The 21,151-nt window shown below is 38.6% G+C and overlaps 1 protein-coding gene across 2 annotated transcripts; it reads right to left on the reverse strand.

Moving 5' to 3' along the window:
- Positions 1 to 151: 151 nt before the first annotated feature.
- On the reverse strand, positions 152 to 20,180 carry mcoln2 (mucolipin TRP cation channel 2). Of its 2 annotated transcripts, none has more exons than XM_030083783.1 (14): positions 20,054 to 20,180; positions 19,302 to 19,455; positions 18,606 to 18,779; positions 17,401 to 17,557; positions 16,109 to 16,187; positions 15,905 to 16,001; positions 15,717 to 15,816; positions 15,358 to 15,470; positions 14,999 to 15,148; positions 13,639 to 13,740; positions 12,562 to 12,684; positions 8,839 to 9,045; positions 7,676 to 7,809; positions 152 to 2,389 (listed from the first exon to the last, which is right to left on the reverse strand). In XM_030083783.1, the coding sequence occupies exons 1-14, from the start codon at positions 20,095 to 20,097 to the stop codon at positions 2,353 to 2,355; spliced, it is 1,671 nt and encodes a 556-aa protein (XP_029939643.1). In that variant the 5' UTR covers positions 20,098 to 20,180; the 3' UTR covers positions 152 to 2,352. The 2 variants fall into 2 exon arrangements, with proteins under 2 accessions (XP_029939643.1, XP_029939644.1); XM_030083784.1 differs by having other exon boundaries at positions 19,402 to 19,455; positions 20,054 to 20,140.
- Positions 20,181 to 21,151: the final 971 nt, after the last annotated feature.

Here is a 21,151-nt window from a genome sequence, read left to right on the forward strand (position 1 = left end):
GTAGCTCTTTTTGGTGTACTAGTTAGAAGTAAACATTTTAAATATTAAATTGGTGATTTTTATTTATGTATCTTGTATGTCAGCTGAGTTAGTTCTTTCTCGTTCTCCTAACTTTTGTGTCAAACTAAATAAATTATTTGACAGTGACATTTGGGTTTATATGAAACAATATTTTCCGATTCAACCAGTGGATCAATCCCACCCACAATGGTCTACACACTGTGGACATTTATAACTTGCACACATGATCTGCCAAAAACAAATCTGAAGACGTGTATTGTATTCTGTACCGACAGTAATTAACTCTGTAAAGAAGACAAAGTAAAAACAAGACATGAAAAAAGGCTCAATGCCAGGGAAACAGTGTTAGAAAATGAGGTGATTTCCTTTGTCTTTGCTTGTTGGCTGATATTCTTTGCACTACAATGTCACATTTACATGAGATAATTTCATTCATTTAAAGGCAATGCAAGAATTATGTTTTTTTATGTATTAAGCATTTTTTTTCCAAAAGATGAATTTGAAAGTATACAAAACAAAAAAGAAAAGAATGATCAAACGAAAGGCTGAAAAATAAAAAATAAATAAAAATCAGTATGTTATTCTTATAAGAAAGTGCACAATACAGCAAAAAGGTGAATATAGAATGTAGGCTGTACATTCAGCTTGCACCACTGTTATCCAGAAACAGGCGTAATCAATTATGAAAATTTCCTCTATCGAAGTCACAAAATGAGATGGGAAATTGAAAATACAGTTTTCTGATTACAAAAACATTTTGTGTATAAGTTCAGTTTATGACTGTTTTTTGTTAATCACAAATGTGCAGAATCAACTAACATGTCAACACGTGTTCCAACCCAGTGCCACTTTATCTGTAAAGACATTTTAAAATTTAATTTAATCTGCTATAGAGTAGGTAACTGTGTTGAGTCACTTTGTCCTTTAGCTTCTGCCAAAAATGGGTTAATTGTAAGATGCTAGCTGCTGTGATCCAAAACACAAATGGTGCAACCCTGCTTACAACAGAAAACATCACTGTGTAGGTTCAGTCATAACTGTCACCCTTTCCTCTTGCTGTTTCCTGTCAGTTAAACTTGGACTTTGATAGATATATCATTGGCACTCAACACAACTGCCTTTCAGATTAAAGACGGTTGTTTTGTCTTGTGCCGATTTGATTTTCTATTCATTTACATTCAATAAAAGCATTAAAAAAATGTGTATTTTCTTCAGTGCTCATTGTTACTTTTATCTGTTTTGTTTGACACAGGATATGCAGATGTTGACTGTGTTAATTAACGGTGTGGAGAAAAGCAACAGCAGTGTTTGCTAACATGAGATGAACTGCACAGACTTGTTCAAAGGACATCCTCGAATAAAAAAGCCTGTTCTTGTTTTCAAAACAAGGATCTGCTTTACTCTGGTGTCAGTTTAGACTTGAAGTCATCATCTGAGATCAAATCTTACAACCATAACATCAGCACTGCCACAAAGGAAGCGTTTTCTGAGGGTTGGTACTTTATGACATGTATCATTATTAGAAGTAATGGGCCACTGAGTTACTCAGACGTTTTGGAAAACAACAAAGAGCGACAGCCCACCAGATGGCAGGAGGTTACGCCCTCCAAACAAGCCCGATCAAATTACACAGGGGAAGGAAACACATTTGATTTAATCAAGTTATGAAGCACAGTGTTCACACTTTATATCAGCTTGTCCAAACATGCTAACTCGCCTGTACTTTAAATGATGATGTTGACTCATAAAGCACTTGTTGTGAACAAAACAACCATCTTCCCTCGCGATCATTTCAGTTACAGAATGTTTCTGTGGATGAGATAAAACTCTGAAACGTTTCATTTATTTGAGCATCCAGGAAAGTCACTGTGATTAAAGTTTGTTCACACTTTACATTATTGGTGCCTCAAAGTCATGTAATTAGGCGAAATATGCTTGACTGGAATCTTTAGTTCAACTCTTGATGAACAAATTGCATTTAACACTGCATTAAATTGCATTGCATCGTTTTATATAGCAACAGACAAACAAAAAAGATCTTTCTCTGCCAAAGAAATGCATGGGTAAACTTTTTCATGCCCAGTAAAATTCCTGAATTCCAATAAATATTGCTAAACCCAGCTCTGCAGCTCTAGTCACTCACACACGTGAGGAAAATTCATTTGGTCTTTCATATTGCACATAATGAAAAGTTCCACTCCTAGAGAGGTAACTTTGCGTTGCAGGATTTTGCAGTGACAGCATTTAATGTCCAGCTCTTTATCAAACACGTGAAGTGCTGCTTCCTGCGTCCTCCTCGCTGAATCTTCTCATGTGTGGTCGGGACTGATGTCAGCTGATCAGAATAAGGTCATCGTTAACTGGAACTCTGCAACAACAGAACGAAACATTAAACACCAAGTTCCTCATCAACAAGCGCAGAATCAGTAGCTGTCTTAAAATAATTAAACTGGTTACACCTCAGTAATGGTAACATTTAGAGATCAGGTTCGGGGAGTTGGGGAAAAAGGGTTGGGAATGTAAGATCGCTCTCTTGTTGATATATGGCTATCCCAAAAAATATGCAATCCTTTTTTTTGCTAGCATGCTTAAGCACATTTATTTTTGCACGTTCCACATTTGGCCAGTGGAACCAGCTGCATTCAAACTATATTTGATTTTATTAGACTGTGGAAGAAGGCAAAAACCACAGTGAAGCCATGGTAAAGTAGGAGCAGGAGGTGTCTGCCATTACATTTCATCAACAAAGCTTTTTTTTCCATCGATGATCCCCCACTATTGAAGGCATTTTGTTTTGTGTTTAGCTGTAACACTTAGCACTCTACAAAAGAAGCAGGAACTCGCACCCAAAGCACCTTAGATCAGTGGGGGTTTTACACCAAGTCTCTCAAACACCAAGATAACACTTCTGAGGAATTTTCGTATCAGTCAGCTGCTTGAAATCATAAAAGCACAGCACTGCTTTTCCATATATCAACCCATCTTATGCACTGCTTTATTATACAGAGAGTTCTGTGGGCTGGAGGGGAACCAGGTTGACAGCGGGTCACAGATTCTCTCCTGGCACTAGTGAGCTTGAAGCCATGTTTTTAGATTGTAGGAGGAAAGTACCTGAAGAAAGATCAAACATGCATCGGGAGAAAGCTGCAGAGAAAGGCCCTCACGCCCAATCCAGACTCAACCCAGAGACTTTCACTATGAGGAAAGACTGCTGACCACCATGCGGCCCTTCATAGCTATTGTAATACTCCAACTTAAAAGAAGAGTAGCACTGACACAAAGCCTCATATAGTTAGAATATAATGGAGGTCTTGGTATCATGTTACTGAGTGTGTTTCCATATTGAGAACCAGTCTGCAAAATAAGTGCTTTAAAGGGGATTGTTTCAATCGTGACAAATATTACAGTATGTGTTTACAGAGATGCTGAAAATTGTGAAATTGTTAAAAATGGAAACATCCTCTTCATCTTTATAATCTGCTAGAAACAGAACATTTATGTGTTCTGACTGCTGTTGACTTACAATACCACAGACCTGCACTCAGCCCATTACATCCACACACCAATTCTGTCTGTTGACAATGAGAACATACTTAATACAAAGAAATAAAACCGAGTCCAGTCATTTTCTTGAAAGGTTAAAGTGCTAAAGTATAAAGATTTGATGTAAAATCCACAGGCTGGCTCAAAGCTTCATTATAATTACATACATAAGCACTGCAATGCTTCTTATTTAAATGGAGACACTGTTTATCCTTTATTATAAGTTAAAAATCTACACAGAGAGGGATTCCTGCTTCTCAGCTTACCGTCCAAACAAAATAAACAGTACTTGAAACAGAAAAGTGGAGAAAGAGGATCAACGTTCATGGATGAAATTTCATCCTGAAATTCGTTAACATGCTTGCTGAGAATTCTGATCTAATTTTTGAGACAAAGATACTGACAGATCCACTTTAGTCAAGTCAGAGGCTCCAAACGACTGCACTTACACAGTTGGTGCATCTTGACAAGACAGCTAATGACAAAACGTATCCAACTCTAAAAGGCCATGGACAGTTTTATGAGCTTATCTGCCAGGAAGATGCGTATTTAGCTGCATTACACTACTTTACATAATGGCTCTGTAACTGAAACAACACTTCCTCAAACACTTCCAAAGCAGGAAATCCTTGACAGCTCAAAGATAGAAAACAGTTATCAAACACGCAGGGTAAAGCTCAAAGGGGGTTATTGTCTGCAGCCAATCTGTTCCTGCTTTCGGGACTCTGCTATCACTGTTTCAGCATAGGACTTTTCTCTCTCTCCTATTAATTTTTTTTCTTACAGCTTACAAATTACGATCTTCATCAGAAAGCACGAGGCATCAAATTATTGCACACTGCGGAGAAACATCTGAAGATCTCTAGTCAAAGTTGGTAATAGTCCGGTGAAATATTCTGCATAACTCCATACAAATGACAACAGTAGTCGTCTGAGGCAAATAACATCTTTTTGCATCCAGTCAAACAGAAAAACGTTTTGCCTTTGAAGTGGGAGGAGAGTGATGGATACAGAAACCAAGTCTGGACTGTGTTTACCAAGAAGGATTTATCTTCACAGTAAACAATCACAGACTTACTTGGAAGAAAAATGAACAAAACTAACAATTTCCAGAAAAGCAGGGCAATTTTTAAAAATTAAAAAAGGGTGAAAGATCAGTGATTTTTATTTCAGCAGCCTGTGATTTGCAGTTGTATAATATCAAACATGACAGACATAAATCACAGCTATTATGCTTTAAAAATTGACAATATTTGAACTGCAATAAAAACGTAATTACATTTTTGTCATACACAATATTTCATTAATTCTTTATCTATCAGAGCCAAAAAAAAACCTTTTGTATGGTTTTACTGACCAATTTCATTCAAGCTTGTAAATCTTTCTTTACCCACTTTATTCAAACCAGGGAGCTGCAACCAAACACAGAGAGAAAACCTGTGCAGGCACAGGGAGAATATACAAACTCAATGTTAATTAATTGAATTAAAGTCTTTACCCTGTGAGGTGTCAAGTTGATCCACTAAACCAACACTCCTCTATTTTAACAAACGATACCTGGTGCTCTAACAATAATGCAAGACATAAACAGTAAAGCATGATTCATAAGCTACCCTACAGTCCATGGTGGTCTTACTCTTATTGTAAAGTACAAATGCACCCTATGCCTTCAAATCTGAACAGCTGAAAGGCCGATGGTCATGATTAGATAATCAGATAAGGAAGATCACCCTTCTACGGTGGGTTGTAGAGCATCCAGAACAGGGTTAAGCATTGTTTTTCTTAGTAACAGAGGAAGCTGCATAACGAAAGATGTTTGCATAATGAATTTATATAAAACTCATGAATATATGTGTGCATGTATGCACACAATGCCACAGGCTCTAATGTGTTGCATGGTGGCTGTTTGCTGGAACTCTGGCAGTATATTATGCGTCTGCTTCAGTTTCTCTGCAGGAAAAGTGCAAACACGTTCTCTCCTATTTCAGGAAATCTGAAATGTGCTCAGGTTTATAAAAAACCCTGCATGTACAGTTGTATGACATTCTTCTTGCATAACCAAGTTTCAGGTTGCATTGTATAATGCGGCTATGTGCTGTGTTAAATGACTTCTAATACCTCTTTCCCACTGACCAAAAAACCCTTTTAAACCCGCCAATAAACCAGCTACTGCTCCTCATAGCAGTGGGAAAGGGTTTAAACAGCATTTGGACCCGGGTCGACTGACTCTGGAAGCGACAGATTTTAATTGGTTTGCCTCTGATCGGCTTCAGTGTGACAGGCAGACCCGGGTCGGAATGGAAATTTACGTGATGACGTCGACGTGGCGCGCTTGTTGTTTGTGGACACAGTGTGAGATATCCTCTGTCAAGATGACCCAGCAATGGCAAGATCAGAGAGCTTCTCATGATCCGTGGGGAAGAGGAGATTCGTCAACAGGTAACGGGGACTGAGCTCTGCTACATTGTTTACGTCGCTTTGCTCCGTCTCCGTCCCGCATTGATGACATCATCAGCACGGGAAAATGCAGCCTGTAGGCTTAGAACAAGATCATCTTTACAAAGTCCAGCAACGCGGTGAACCAGGATCTTTTAGTGCTAACAACGACCGAGCCTTTGGAGGATGCTGCTCTCATTCCCAGCCATGATGAGCCCACAATTCACATTTTGATTCAGAAAATAATGTGACTAAAATTTAATGACTGTTGGCATGTGCTCAGAATAGAGATACTTCATCAATCCCAGAGGCAACACAATAAGGTGCTTGAGCGTTTACTATGTACACACAAATCTATATTCAGAGCCTATAAAAAGTTTAACCATCTTTTAGAATGTGGACTCAAAAGCCTAAGTATGAAGCCACGCTCAATTGAAATTTTTATTTTGGGTGAGTGTTTTCAACTCTGCCATTAGATAGAAACAGGAAATACAGACTGCAAACAGTTCAGTCGCTGCAGATTCATCTGTCTAGTGCAGTTTCACAAGGGATGTGGTGGATTAAAGTGCATGTAATGGAAAACTGAACAACAATTCATTATATAAAGGTCTACAGTGAATTTTCTACGCAAAATGACACACATACACACACAACAGTAAGATGTTGAAGTGTGTGAATTCCACCACAAGGAAAGCCTGAGTATCATGTGTAACTTGAACCATACATTTGAAACTACTGCCGAGGATACATTTTTTTTGGCTCAATGTGAGTTGTGACCTGTTTTTAAGGGAGACAATACAGCAGTGAGCAGTGACTGGGGGTGGGAGTGGGTTCTTCCCACTATGCAGCCTCAGTTTCTCTGTAATCAGCCCATCACTGGGTGTGTCTGCATAGCTCCCACCACTAATTTCATTGCTCTCAGACCACAGAATACAGAGCCAAACCACAGCCTAAAGGAAACTCCACTGCAGTCTGCTGCCTGCTGATGATAGAGATTGGCTCATAGTAAAGGAATGAGCAGAAAAAGGGGATGTATAGAAAACACAGAGTCTTGCTTTAGCAACATGGTGTAGGCTGCACAGACCAACTTCTACTTTTTGAAATCTACAATTTATGCGCAGTGCTATTTTGTACAGTTGCTTAGCTGCTTCTCATTGATTCTTATTATTTTCTGGTACAGTAAGCTCAGTTATACATGCACTGAACACAATGTATGTTCAATCCAATTGAAAGTAATATCACAATATGTCTGTCATTAGACTGACTTTGAACACCTGATGCTGCTTTAAAACAGAGACGGGTTAATGGACTCAGAGAAATGTTTCAGACAGGCAGCAGGAGACTTTTGTTTTGTACAAACAAGTGATTGAATGACTATTTATCTTAATACCAGGCTTTGTTGGTATCACCCAAGCTTTCAATTGATTGATGGTCCATAGACACCGCAACAATGATTGCACAGCGGCTACTGATGTCGTTACTCTCTCACGATGATCAGAGTGGTTTCTGCCACTTACTGCAACTGTTTCTACAAGGCAATTTTAAAACAAACATTTCTGCCACATTTCAGGTCTTTTCAAGAGAGAAGAAGCAACAAAACAAATTCTCTCCTAAGTTTCCAGGGAGAAACTCCCACATGTGGTATAAGAAATGAAAAGTTTTGAAAGCTTCCTACCGTTGACAACAGCAGATTACGGAGCCTCTGATGTGAACGTCTGTCTGACTGCAATCCTCTATGACTGGAAAGTCCTTCTGTTCTCTGAGAAACTTCTGCAGATCTGTCAGTGGGAATCCATTCTTCTGGTAGTTCTGTTTGAAACGAAAAAAAAAAACATTTCAGAAACAGATCATCTAAACTTTGAGATAAGGCAACTTTTTATTGTGTTACAATTGACAGGACTAACACAGCAGTGGAAACTGAGGGTCTCAAATTCAATGTAGTTCACGGTCCACATTCATCCCAATCTGATTTCCGTTTGGCTGGACCAGTAAAGCACCATGACACATCTTCAACAACTTCTAATTTTTCTCTCAGTTTCAACACAAAGACATTTCAGCAGACCCTTGAAATGTCCATATTTATCTTCTAAATCTAAACTAACCATACTTAATTAATCCCCTTAGGAGAAATTCCTTTTCTTCCAAATGGACCCGTCGGTAGGCAGCCAAATTAAAGCACACCGGGGATTTAGTGGGGTGTCAAGAACCTTGTTGTAACCCGTTCACCGTGGGATTCGAACCTGTGAATTCCCAGTTCCTATATGAAGCCCTGGCTGCCACCTGCCATGTTTTGACAAAAACAAGTCACTTATCACCATACGAAACTACTGCAGTATCAGGAGGTATACTTCCTCAAACTCAACCTCACTGCTGTACTGTTCTGGATCACAGTGTTGTGTGAAACTGCTACTCAAGCCCACCACAGTGCAAGATCACCCTCTGGCATCTGATCAAGACTCCCTCAGGTGTTCCTGGACACGTGAATTTGCTGCTTTCTCTGATTTGAGCATTCTTGGTAGAGCCAGAGAGAAGTTGGCGCAGAGAGGAAGTGAGTTATGAAGACCAAGTTACAGCTACATAAGAAATTACCAAAATGCGTGCCTTTACACATTTTCACTTCTCACGAGTGGTTGTGTTGGTAGCGATTTCAGACATAAATACGTTTCAGAAAAAAAAATGTGGTGCAAGAAATCAGCACTTACTGCAAAAACTTGCGTGAACAGTTCCTCAATGAGGGTATGATTTCAAAATGACCAAATTCTGAGTCTTCATTACCAAACTCTGTCAGGCGTAGTGAGATTTTGTGACATGTTGCTCATTCAGTGAACCAAGAATCACCTTAATGGTCTCGTAAGCATCAGTGATAAGAGCGATGAAGAGCGACAGCACCATGTAGATGAAGAGGGAGATGAAGGAGTAAAGGTACGCCCGGCTGAAGAGCCACACCAAGGTGTTTTTGTCTTTCAGCTGGGCGAAAGTGGTGAACATGTCGTCACCGTTCAACAGGGAGAACAGGCACTCCGCGACGCGGCTCAGTCCTTCAAACTGCATAAATGAAGCACAAAAAACAGGGAACGCAAAGACAGTGAGACAGGGCAAAACAACTGAATGTAACACAATCAGCGGGATATAAATGCAACACAATAGAAATTCCACTAATTATTTTTCTAGTGAAAATTTGTCGAATAACTTTGCCTTAGTGTGTGTGTGTGTGTGTGTGTGTGTGTGTGTGTATCTGTGCGTATGTGTAGACACACATGCTCTGTGATGGAATGCTGATTTTAATTAGATTTTTTTTTCTTGATATACACATACAACAAAAACCTTAACATTTCCCCCTGAGTTAGACTATCTAAGCTATGCTTTGCAATTACATTGTTGTTTGGTTATTCAGTTCGTGCCTATGCATCAGTCACTGCATAAGGTCACATCCTGCAGTGTAACACAGGAAAATGAGTCATTTCATGATTGCTAAAACTGATAAATCAAGCTAAGAAATTCAAAAACACGCAGTTCAACAATTGTTTTATGCACTCCTGATCCTCATTTGTCAATCAGGTGAAATATTTTAAAGGCACCAAACACCAAAGAGACGAATCACTGAAAGGGAGAGTCTGCAAGATAACATTTGCCTCAGCTGGATCCGATAGTATCTGGGAACAACATCCCTTTGCGACCCTACAGATTCAGGGCACGGCACTTGAAGACGTGTGGAAAGGCAAGTCCTATGACATCCTCTGTTTATTCCTGCAGTAAATACACAGAGGGCCCTGGAAGGGCCGACAGCTCACTGCAGGGGACTCCCCTCGCTACCAGAATGTAAATATCAAGGCCAACTCTTAGCTGGACAAAGCCAAGCAACTGGAACCTGCTTGATTTCAGCTGCAGATCATTTTCATCTCCACCGATTGTTAGAAATAAAACAATAAAATGTATGTAAAGCAAAACAATATGAAACAAGCTCTCCTGTTATTAAACTGATCTTCGTATTTTATTTCACATCGCATTTTGCATCTCACAAGAACATGCAGGAATCAACTACAATCATATCTCATACAGTTAACTCTTTATTTATTTTACAGCTGAGAACGGACATTCGAGCAATGCCATGAAAAATGTTATATATAGTTTGAAGCAGAGAGAAAGTGTGTTTACAAATAAAATAACTGGCTCAAATGACTTTGATGAAACACCTGTACCGATATCACTGTGAGTATTTTTGGTTCTCCATCAGTCGTGAACATGTGGCGGTGGAGTACACTGACCTTACAAGCACACTTCAGAACATTAACAGCAGTTCCTCCTTTTCAGGTGAACATTATCAACAAATCTGAACTCGGTCAGTGAGACCTGAGATGTGGGACAGCTGTACTCAGTATATCTCACATCTGTCTCATGCGTTTTGACTTGTTTAGACGCCCATTTCTCCTCTGACTTCCGTAAATAATTTATCTTAACAGCCACGGACAGCTAAACACACTCGTATTTACCCTGATGACATTTCAGATGCAGGACCCTCCCAGACAAGGTGACCGCCCATAAAAATGCTAAGAGATGCATCAAATGTTGCTTACTCCAGTAAAAATATCCACTGATTTAATGTTTTCCTTGTGTACAAAAAAAAAGCTTGCCTTTTAATAATCTGTCTCTGTTATGACCATTCAGTATACATCAAAGGCACATTATTACCAAAGCCTGGCTGCACACACCTTCTTCTTTGAAGATTTCTGCAACTTTCCTTGAGTAATTGAATACATTCACACTTTTCACATGACCACTACCCTGTTATGTGAAAGAAAATGTGTTGTTTCACTGAAAGAAAAGACTCCGTGTACAGATTACGTGTTTACATGTACTTTGATGTGGTGTCAGTTTATGAAATGGGGAGGGGGGGTGAGAGAGAGAGAGAGAGAGAGAGAGAGAGAGAGAGAGAGAGAGAGAGAGAGAGAGAGAGAGAGAGAGAGCAGTCAGGCAATCAATGTATAACACACACTGACCTCTAGTGGTGATTTGATAAACTTTATGAAAGTTTAAATTGAAGACGTGTCTTCTCTTTAGTTTCCTCAGCTGAATCACTTTAAGCTGCAGCAGTAATTTACTGGGAACCATTTTATGAAATCTGTTAAATCTTTGTTTAATGCTCAGGTAAATGACACAATGATTAAAAACCATAAAGATAAACCATAAAGATTACTAATATTTACAGGCAAATTTGCAATTCTATTGCATTTAATAATCTTTGTTGACTTCTGTTGTTCGTTAAATACCATAAAGAAACTATAATAGCCTTGTTATTAGAGCTAATGTTGACATATGGAGGTAATTGCACTAGTCTTTTCCTTAAAGTTATTTTATTCAATATCAATGTTATTTATTTGCATTTTGCATTTTTTGAGGAACATAAACCTTATTAGAAACCAATAAGTAATATATTTCTTTTTGGTGTGTAGAGCACTTCAAGTGAGGAGCAGAGCCTGATCCATTTTGCAAGTAAATGCATTTTTCACTAATATTGACACAAAATGCACAAGCAGGTTCTCGAATTTTAAACAATGTTTCAGATCTGGAAATACTGGTTATTTGTAGAAAATATTTAACCTGGAGAACAATGGCAGAAGAGGAAAAAACTAAATATGAATGAGGACAATGTGACATATGTATAATTTGTACACAGGAAAATAAAATTCATTTGTGTCGATGACCAAAATCAATGACTTTTGTCTCAAAGTCAGTTTCAAGACAGTCATTTCAAGCGAGTCCAAGTTGTGACTTCCGTTTATTCAACCTCATAGTTGCGGACTTAGCAGTTCTGTGTGAATCCACAGTGTGATTCACTCACAGGAGACTCAATAGTTCCTTTCTGTTTCTCCCAGTCTTCACTCCTTATGCAAACACCAAACACCACAACTCATCTAACAGAACATTTGACATTTATTCAGAACACAGCAGCGTAGGACATAGCTCAACCCAAATCCAATGAATATGTCCCTCCTCCTCTTCCTCATCAGCTACACTTGCTGGTGGTTCAACACTAGAATTAATCATGCTGATAGCATTCAAAGCTCTTCTTGATAAGGCCACAGTCTATCTCACTCACCCATGTACAGCCAAACAGATCTTTTTGGCGTCTCTGACCTTCATCTACAGACCTTCAAAGTCATCCTGCCATCTAGCCTCAGCACACTGGGCGTCAGAACCTTCATATACTCTGCTCCTAATCTCTGAAATGACCTTCAGCATAATATCCACATATCACTGCCATTAAAAAAAAACAACTAATAAAAAAGTTTAATGACTCTGAATCCAGAATTATAGATGGCCTATCTTAATTAATGGATGTTTATTTATTTCTATTATTGGTAGTATACAATTCTGTCTGTTTTTCCCTCATGAGAACAGCATTGAGTGTCTTGAAAAGGCACTATATCTCAAACTTGTAAAAGAACAACAACAATAATAACAATAACAATAACAATAACAATAACAATAATAATAATAATAAAGATGTATTGTGATAATGTTGTCTTTTTTCCACTTAATGTACACCAGGCAGAAATTTACCTTCTCATGGTACGGCCCAAGTACAATCCATCCACAGAAGGTGTAACCAAGGTAGATCATGCCTGCACAGCAGCAGAAACGCAGGACCTTTGGGAAGGCTGCTTTCATGGTCAATATCAGCACCTAAACACGTAAGAAGTATGAAACTGTTCAATCATGAGGAAATCAGCACAGATGTGAAACTATATTATAGTTCAACAATGACAAAGTCAGATGTCAACAGAAGCATGATGGGAAAATTGCATGTCACTCTATTTGTATTGAGGCTCAAATCTCTTTCTAACTGACATGACAAACAGTGAACAATTATTACTTCTTACTCTAAAAATATGGCTTGAAATTTGTCTTTATATTTTACAAGAACAATAAAGCAAGAATTCAGTCATCAATAATTCAAATATCTTAGGAATTAATCGTATGCACAGTTTTGGCAAAGAAAAACCTTCCCTCTGACTGCGCAATAGCATCCGGTCGATTGAAAGAAAATGATATTTAAGATATTGAAGGAATTTGCTTTGTGCTAAAAATGCAGACTAATTTTACAAATAGCGTCCATTTTCATCAAATTGCTCCTCCTGCTTGCCACAATTTCATTTAACAAACGCTTTTATCCAAAGCGACGTACAACAGTGGGGGCATTTCAGGGTCTTCCCCAAGAACACTTCAACATGCAGACAGGCAGAAACGGGAATCGAACTCACAACATCCCGATTGTGGGGCAACTGCTCTCCCCACTGAACCACAGCCACCCAGTCATGCTTATTACAGTTTTGTAATTTCTTCTCAACGTAACATGGAGATAATTAAACAGAGGACTAGCATTTTAATGAAGGCGATAAAAAATGTTGAATGGAGCATTTAAAGCTCTGAAAACAGTAATGAAAATGTTTGTAAAATATAGAGACTAAGAATATGAGATGGAATAGCTTAATTTTTTTAATTTCTTAGACACAAATAAAGCTTCTTCCAGAATGTACTTTCACGATGAGCAATATTAACTTCAGGTGGAAAATACTGCTCATCAACTGCTCATACAATGAGATCTGTATAATTACAAGAAAAGCTACAAAGACTCACGTTGTATTTCTGGAAGTATCCCAGGTACCTGATCACTCCCACCCACACCATCAGAGTAGACGTTCCCAGGAAGATACTGCACACGTCATAACTTGTGAGACTCTAGAGGGGAGAAAGAGAGCAAATAAAAGCACTGGCAGGAAATAGTGGGAAAACCGATGTATTGATTGATCCTGAGATGAACAGACGACTGTGTATGAGAATAAAGTTGCACATCACAGGAATATTACTTGTGAAATCTAAATTGAATTTTGTTTTCATTTCTTATATACTTTTTATTTTTATTTTTTTGCTTGCCACAGAGTCAGCAGCTGAAAAGCAGTAATCTACTGCTGGGGACTTCGATTCAGTCGGAGTTAAATGCTTTTCTGCACATGGTTCCTGAAAATCAATCAAAAAAAAGAAAAAAGAAAAAAAGAAAACTCCTAGTCTGACTTGACTGCATCAGGCTTGTCATTAAAACCTAAAGTGTTATGAACCATTTGAAATTCTTTATTAGGGTTGAAAGTCCAATGTGACGCAAGCAACACAGCGACATCCTGCAGATTATTAAACAGCTCGATCATGTGACTGTCACATTCAGCAGTTTTAAAAACCACAAAATGACTAAGTTCAAGGAGGAAAAAAATAATATGACTGTATTTGAAAGAATGATAATATGACTGTGTTACTTAATGTTACAATGAATGAGCTGTAGGCAGCTGAGTTACACTGTGTATATTTTTGACTTACATGAGAGGGAAGCACACTAACAGAAAGCAAACATTGTCACTGGATCAATATATACGGAGCGAGAGATTTACGGGATGTCGATGACAAACAAGGGGACTAGTTTTCCCTAAAAGGGCAAGTTATTACTTAACATTTGGCCTTCCAAACTCCTGGACAGACAGAGATTTGCCTATTTTATTTTATATATATATATATATTTTTTTTTACAACCAAGGTTGATCATTTTCACTCAGTAGTCAGTTTAAAAATAGCCAATTCACACCAAAGTCCATTTTAATGTCAGAAGGTAATCTAACACGTGTGCAAGTATATTTTCAACTGCTGTAATTGAGAGGAAGAGAATGCTATGTGTAGTATGCAGGAAAAATGCAGTATCTGGTCAAAAGCTTTACATGATACAAAGCAAATGTTTGTAAAAGAGTTTGTCGAGCATGATTTTTAGAGCAAAAATTTACAAAACACGTTCTTCGTGAACATTTTCTCCCCATAAACACTTGGGAAAATGCTGTAATTGGAGCAAGATGAATAAAACTTAACGGAATTAATTTTTAAATATCTAGAAAATATTAGTTTGTGTCTTGTACTATATTGGCCCTTGAAGCCAAAAGAAAACGAGAAAACAATTTACCTTAGCTTGTATTTCCATCTTTAGTATGGATCCAATTATGGCCAGAAGGTCGCTGACAATGACCAACACGTACCACCCGTTTAGAAACTCATTCTGGTCGTCCTCACACACTTTACGATTGTAGTTCTCATGGAAGAACCGGGAGAATCTCTTTAAAGTACAACAACAACATAAATTCAGTACCTCATGAAAAAAGTATACAAAGCAGGACACAGTCAAAAAGACTTCTGTTAATTCAGCAAAGTTGCTTCCAACAAATCCGAATACTTAAAAAGAATATAGAAATGAATAATGCAACGTGCACGTAATTTGCAAACAGGTAACAAAACGTCAGTGACAGCAGACACAGCATATCTGACCTGAAGTAACCTGACAGCCAGCACGATGGAGCGTGTGCACAGCACGGCCGATGTGAGGCAAATCAGGATAACAAAAGCGTCAAAGACCAGCAGATAGTGCGTGTTCTTCTGAGCTGCAAAAAAAGGAAAAAAATGCACTTTAGTTGCTTTATCTCTTACACAACTCACTGACAGTCATTACCGATGCTGATAACTGAGTCAGCAAGAAAACGCCTCCCTAACAGTCACCAGCAGGAAGGGGAAAACTACCAATGATGAACTTCTTTCAGAGCAAATATGCGCCACTATGGTGTCAATTAGCACCGAGATAAATTTAATTAAAACATTTCGCTCCTTTTGATCAAAGTATTCCACTTTACCTGTCCCAGAAATCTTCCAGTACCGACAGGTGCTGCTCTGAGCATCGATGTCCAGGAAGAGTTTCACCTTTCCACTGTGACACTGGTTGTCAAAAGTTATCTACATTTGAAAGAGGACAAAGCGTTCATCAGCACAGCACTTTGACAATCTCTTAGCCGTTCAAGCCAGAATAACGATGAAGTCGTACCGCAACATAGAAGGAGTAGCAGTCAGGTAACTCTCGTGAGCGCACTGTCTGTAGGTTGATTCCTTTCAACTGGAAAGTTATTTTGATATCAACCAGCCTGAGAAAGACGAAGGGACAAAATGTCAAACCAGTGGCTGTAAGGGGCAAAGCAAATGTCACTGTATGTGCCAAAAGAAGTCATGGGGTACCAATACCAATGCATACCTGTAAAAGTCCAGATCAAAGAAGGAGGAATTGTTGGCCTTCCACTGGTTGGCAGTCAGTGGACCATGAGACATACAAACTGAGAGAAGATTGAGAAACGGAATGAGAAAATGAGGTCTGGTGTTTAAAGCCTCTGCTGCTTCAGCTCCTTTTTCTAATGTTTTTATATAATGGTGTGATATAACAGAAAGCAAATACTGCACTTCGAGTTCACAACTAAACAAAGACTTTTTTTTTTCATTTCTTCTACAATTACACATCATGATTAATTTGACTGGTGTGCTTAACAAAGGATTCTTATGATACATTCAGAAGTTTTATGAAATTTGCAAAGTTTTGACTTCACGTGGGTGAAATACACCCGAACGCTTTAAAACTCTCAACTTATGAGTTGTTTAGATTTGTTTTGAAGAGGTAAATTAAACAAATTTGACGTCAATCAATTCAGCAGCTCTTGTACGTTTCCTAAAATGCGCTATAATTTTAAAGAATCCAGTCTTAAAAGAGTTTTTTACCTAATCTTTCTTTTGCAGCGATTCTGTGTAGAAGTGAACGTCACTTATTTCCTAACCTTGAAGGTGACATTTTTTTTTCAATAATTGCTTCATCACTGTTTTTGCAACAGCAAGTTCAAATATCTTGGATTTATGATTTGATTTGTGTTGTTTTGGAATCGAGCAAGACTAAACTGTCTGATATCAACCATAAGTCCAAGTACACAAAAACAGAGTAATTTCAGTCCAAGGTGAATATTATCTGTACACTCTGTTCAGTTAACTTAATGCAGAACTTGCATTATTAGAGGAACTGTTGGCTGCAGGAGGCCATTCAGCATGAGGGTAGCGTCCAAAACAACCTTTACAGACATTTTAGGGAAGGAAGTGTCAACTGGAGTCTTTGAGAACAATTCCAGACTGTGAAAGCCTGCATGAGCCAATAACTTGACATTTGTTTTATGTCAATAATCTCTCATTAGAAGTTGTCACAGTGGATGAGGTTCTTCCACTACCCTTCCTCTTCCCAGAGCGATCATCTGAACATCTCCGTTTCCACCAACCTGACCAACATGAGTTGTCTCTCTAATGTGTTCGGTCTCCATCCATTACACCTCTACCTACATTCTTCCTCACCTTACTCACATTTGTTAAATAATCAAGTTTTTATTGTTGAAATCATTTCAAGTGGAACAGAGTGAGAAAAGAACAACTGTCAATCTGAAGTAGTGTTTCATTTGTGTTTCATAATTGTACGGACACTCATAAATTACAGAGCCCATAAATGAGATCTCTCACCCGTCTCCAGCTGAGCGTCAATGTCGTAGGTCTCGTCTGATGGCTCCACGCTGCCTCTCTTGTAGTATTCTTTGCAGATGCTGAGAGGCAGCAGCTTCCCCTTTGCATCCTCGGCGTAACTGATGGGACCGACAGAGAGTTCGCCCAGCTGGCTGTACTGTAAGTATCAGAGGCCTCAGGTCAAACACGCTGTGACACCAGAGGGTAACGAGGCTGAAAATGGATAAGTACAACACTGCACATCCTTTTAGAAGTGAAATATTACACTCCTATTTCAAACAACCATCTACAATTGATTTTTCTTTTATATATATATCTATATATATTAATTTAAGGGTTGCGGTCTTATTTGTATTTCGCCTCACACGTAAAAATATTCTTGATGTTATGGAGTTTTTCAAAATGTGGAATAAGTGAATGGCAAAACAAAAGTCTCAATGTATCTTTAAAAACAGCAATGGACAGATCAGGTCATGAACCCTGAGAACGCTCACTTCAGTAAATACACTGCATGTAAGATAAGGAGCCCAACAGTCTAAACTCCTCAGATTATCCCAGAAACCAGAAAAGCCCCACTGGCCTCGGCTCTCTGTCTAAAGAGTGGAAGTGCAAGTAGTCAAATATTGACTAAGCACAAAAAGTAGCTGTTAATTATTCTGTATGGAACTTTGAATAGGCCATTAAATAAGATCGTCTCAGAAATCAAATTATGTAATGAAGAATTTCAGAATGTTTTGTTTGTTTGTTAGTCTGGGTGAATCAGAGTGTCAGAGCACCTCCTGTGTGATACTGAAACTGAATTTAAAGAGTCCAATAATAGATACAAAACCAAAAAAAGGAGAAGCCTGGATGACTGTTTTTACATGGACATGCAAGAAAAAGTCATAGTCACAGTGCGTTTTGTGATAAAACAAAGCACATGTTTGGAAAAAGCAAAACAGGTGAAAAATAATTGAACATCAGATAAAAGAGCGATGGAGAAATGTGGAAATGTCGAAAACAAAAAATGTTTTATGGAACCAAATAGAAGCAACATCATCACAAATATACCAAAGAGAAAAAAAAAATAGAATTTACTAGTTGTAAAAATGAGGGAAACTGAGTGCAGCATTAGTTTCATACTCACGTAAGGTGACCGTTTTCATTAGTTTAGATATTAAAATACAATGAATTTAATGTTTAAAGTCACAGGTGAGCAAACTTGCCTGATCCAGGACGTAAAACAGACTCTCGTAAACATCATGCTGGGTGTAGACTGCGATGCAGTAGTCATCCTCATCCACCCCACTGTAGTCCTTTAGAAAAAGGTTTTTTAATGCCATGGTGTTCTCCTCCTTATAGGAAACCACCAGTTGGTTGTTGAGGCCAAACAGGACCAGCTGTGAGAGACGGAGAGGCAGAGTTAAAGTGGTGTCTGGACATTTAATGTAAACACTTGCAGTGGATAGTCAAGTAGTCAAGGGTGGATGGATGGAAAGTACATGAATTCCTGTTTGTTTGCATGTGGGTTTCTAATGAGCACCTCTATTGATCAGTTGGATATGGATATATATTAATTTCCTTTTATCATTACACTGTTTTGTGAGATTTTCAGGTTTATTCTGTGAATCTAGTTCCTCTGAGTGAAGCAAAAAGAGTGGGGGAAAACCAGCAAAAACAACACTGGTTCATTGCACCGTACTGTAACAAAAGCAAGACTCAGATGTAAGCATTTTATGTTCTTTAGAATAAAGTACATGGTGGCTATGTAGGACTTTGTGTGTCAGCATGTGCTGTCAGACTTGTTCCCACAGATTCATATACATTTACAGCACTGTCACATTACTGCTTCAGGAAGACTTTCCTGGGTTGTATTTTATCCCAGATTAGTAATAAACTGTCTTTAAAATTGTTGCACATACTTGTGTGGTGATCATAATGATTTTCAGAATTTGGACTCCCATTTTCCAGGGTAGATGACGCCGGGCTCTGTACTTCTCACAGGGACTCATAAAGTAATACCTCAGGTCATCTCTCAGCTTCTCCTCTTTGATTGTCTCTTGAGTCATGGCAGAGCTGAAACAAAAGAAATCAACAAGACAAAGGAGCGATAATTAAAAGTAGTTGGTTAAAAGTAGAATTCCAAATAAGGATATTTTAACAAAGCCTTCAAGTCCTTCCAAGAAGGCACGTGTGTGAGGCTCTGGATGAAAATGCAGAAGTGAAAGTGTGAAGGCAGTTATTTTATGAGCAATAGTGTTTGTCGTGTGCAGTAAATTGGTCTTTTCACACAGGAAGAACTCCATGTACTGGATACACTGCCTGCATTCAGCCTGCAGTCTGGGTTCAAGTCCAAGGTTAGCTCTGAGCGTACATTCAATATTTTCACAACACTTTGGGAACCGCACGCTGGAAAAACAGCCAAAAGTACATTTTACTTTGTAGCTTTCCACAGCCTCAGAAAACAAACAAAAGCAACCGTTTATGACCGTGTCATGGAAGCACACACACTGCTGTCATGACTGTGCTGTTGTTGAAATAACAAACGCGCCGTGTTGAAACATATGGCGTTAAATGCGCTTGTTTCAGCGGTCAACACTTATTTCTACTTATTAAATGACACAAATATGATTGTAATCACAGTTCAGAAGAGCAGCGTTTAAATGACACCCACCTAACTGAGTTGCTCCGGTCCAGATATCGAACTAATAGCTCCATGATTAATTAATTATTCTGTGAGGAAGATGAGTGGAGAGAGGCGCCCACCCGGGAGAGACGCACTGTGACCGCGCACGAGAAACTCCCTCCAGCTGAGTTTACCAACAGCATGCGCAGCTTAAGCTCAGCCAATCAGGGCACGAGCTCCGAACTGTGCGCAGGTGCTCAAAGTACGGGGCGGGGGCCTCCCGCGGTCACCTTCATTCAGAGATGGGTCACTCGTGAACAATCGCCGAGTTTTGTATTTTTCCTGGTTTTGTTTTTCTTGCATTTAAGTTCGAGTCCAATATGTGTAAAAGTTACTGAAGTGCAGTAGGGAAGTTTTTTTTTCCTCTTTATTGCTTCTCAAAAACTCTGAATGCCACTTACTTAACGCTGGTCACTGTGGCATCAAATGCAGAAAAAAAAAACGGAGTTTCCAACCTAACATGATATTTTCTGAGCCGACCCAAATCAGATGATGATTTTCAGCACCACGGATTGTATATTTCTCACACACAACTTCACCAAATCCCAAACTATTTGCACCAGAAACAATATATTTAAATTTCCTTACCGTTTTGAGACCATTTCTGGTCTATCTAATGTCTGACCAAAATCCATGGTGTGTTCCACTGTAATAGTAAAAAGTACCATGCGCCATCATTTGATGTGCAGCCTCTTTTGGCCATCTTGTTGACCTGTCGTCAGTCTTTCACCAGTTTATTTATTTATTTTTTATACTTTCTCCACCTCATGAGCTTTCGAATGGCCCTTGAATGAGACTTGATCAGGAACATATCTTTGTGCATAAACACAGGCGCCCGCACTGCAAAGTGAGTGAATGGCAATTAGATATAGGTTTCGAGATATATTTGGCGATTTTTATTCTGAAAATGCACATTTTTTTCACAGTGCTTTTCTACAACATGTTGCATACTGATTTTTTTTTCTTTCATGATGTAAAGGGGATTTGACTATTTTCCCCTTTATATATTTCAGTGTTTTTATGCTTGTGTATACTTTTTGTTTTTACATTTGACAATTTATGAAGTCTATTGTTGAAATAAATATA

The sequence above is a fragment of the Salarias fasciatus genome, chromosome 23 (assembly GCF_902148845.1).
Source record: "Salarias fasciatus chromosome 23, fSalaFa1.1, whole genome shotgun sequence".
In the NCBI taxonomy this organism is placed as follows: Eukaryota; Metazoa; Chordata; class Actinopteri; order Blenniiformes; family Blenniidae; genus Salarias; species Salarias fasciatus.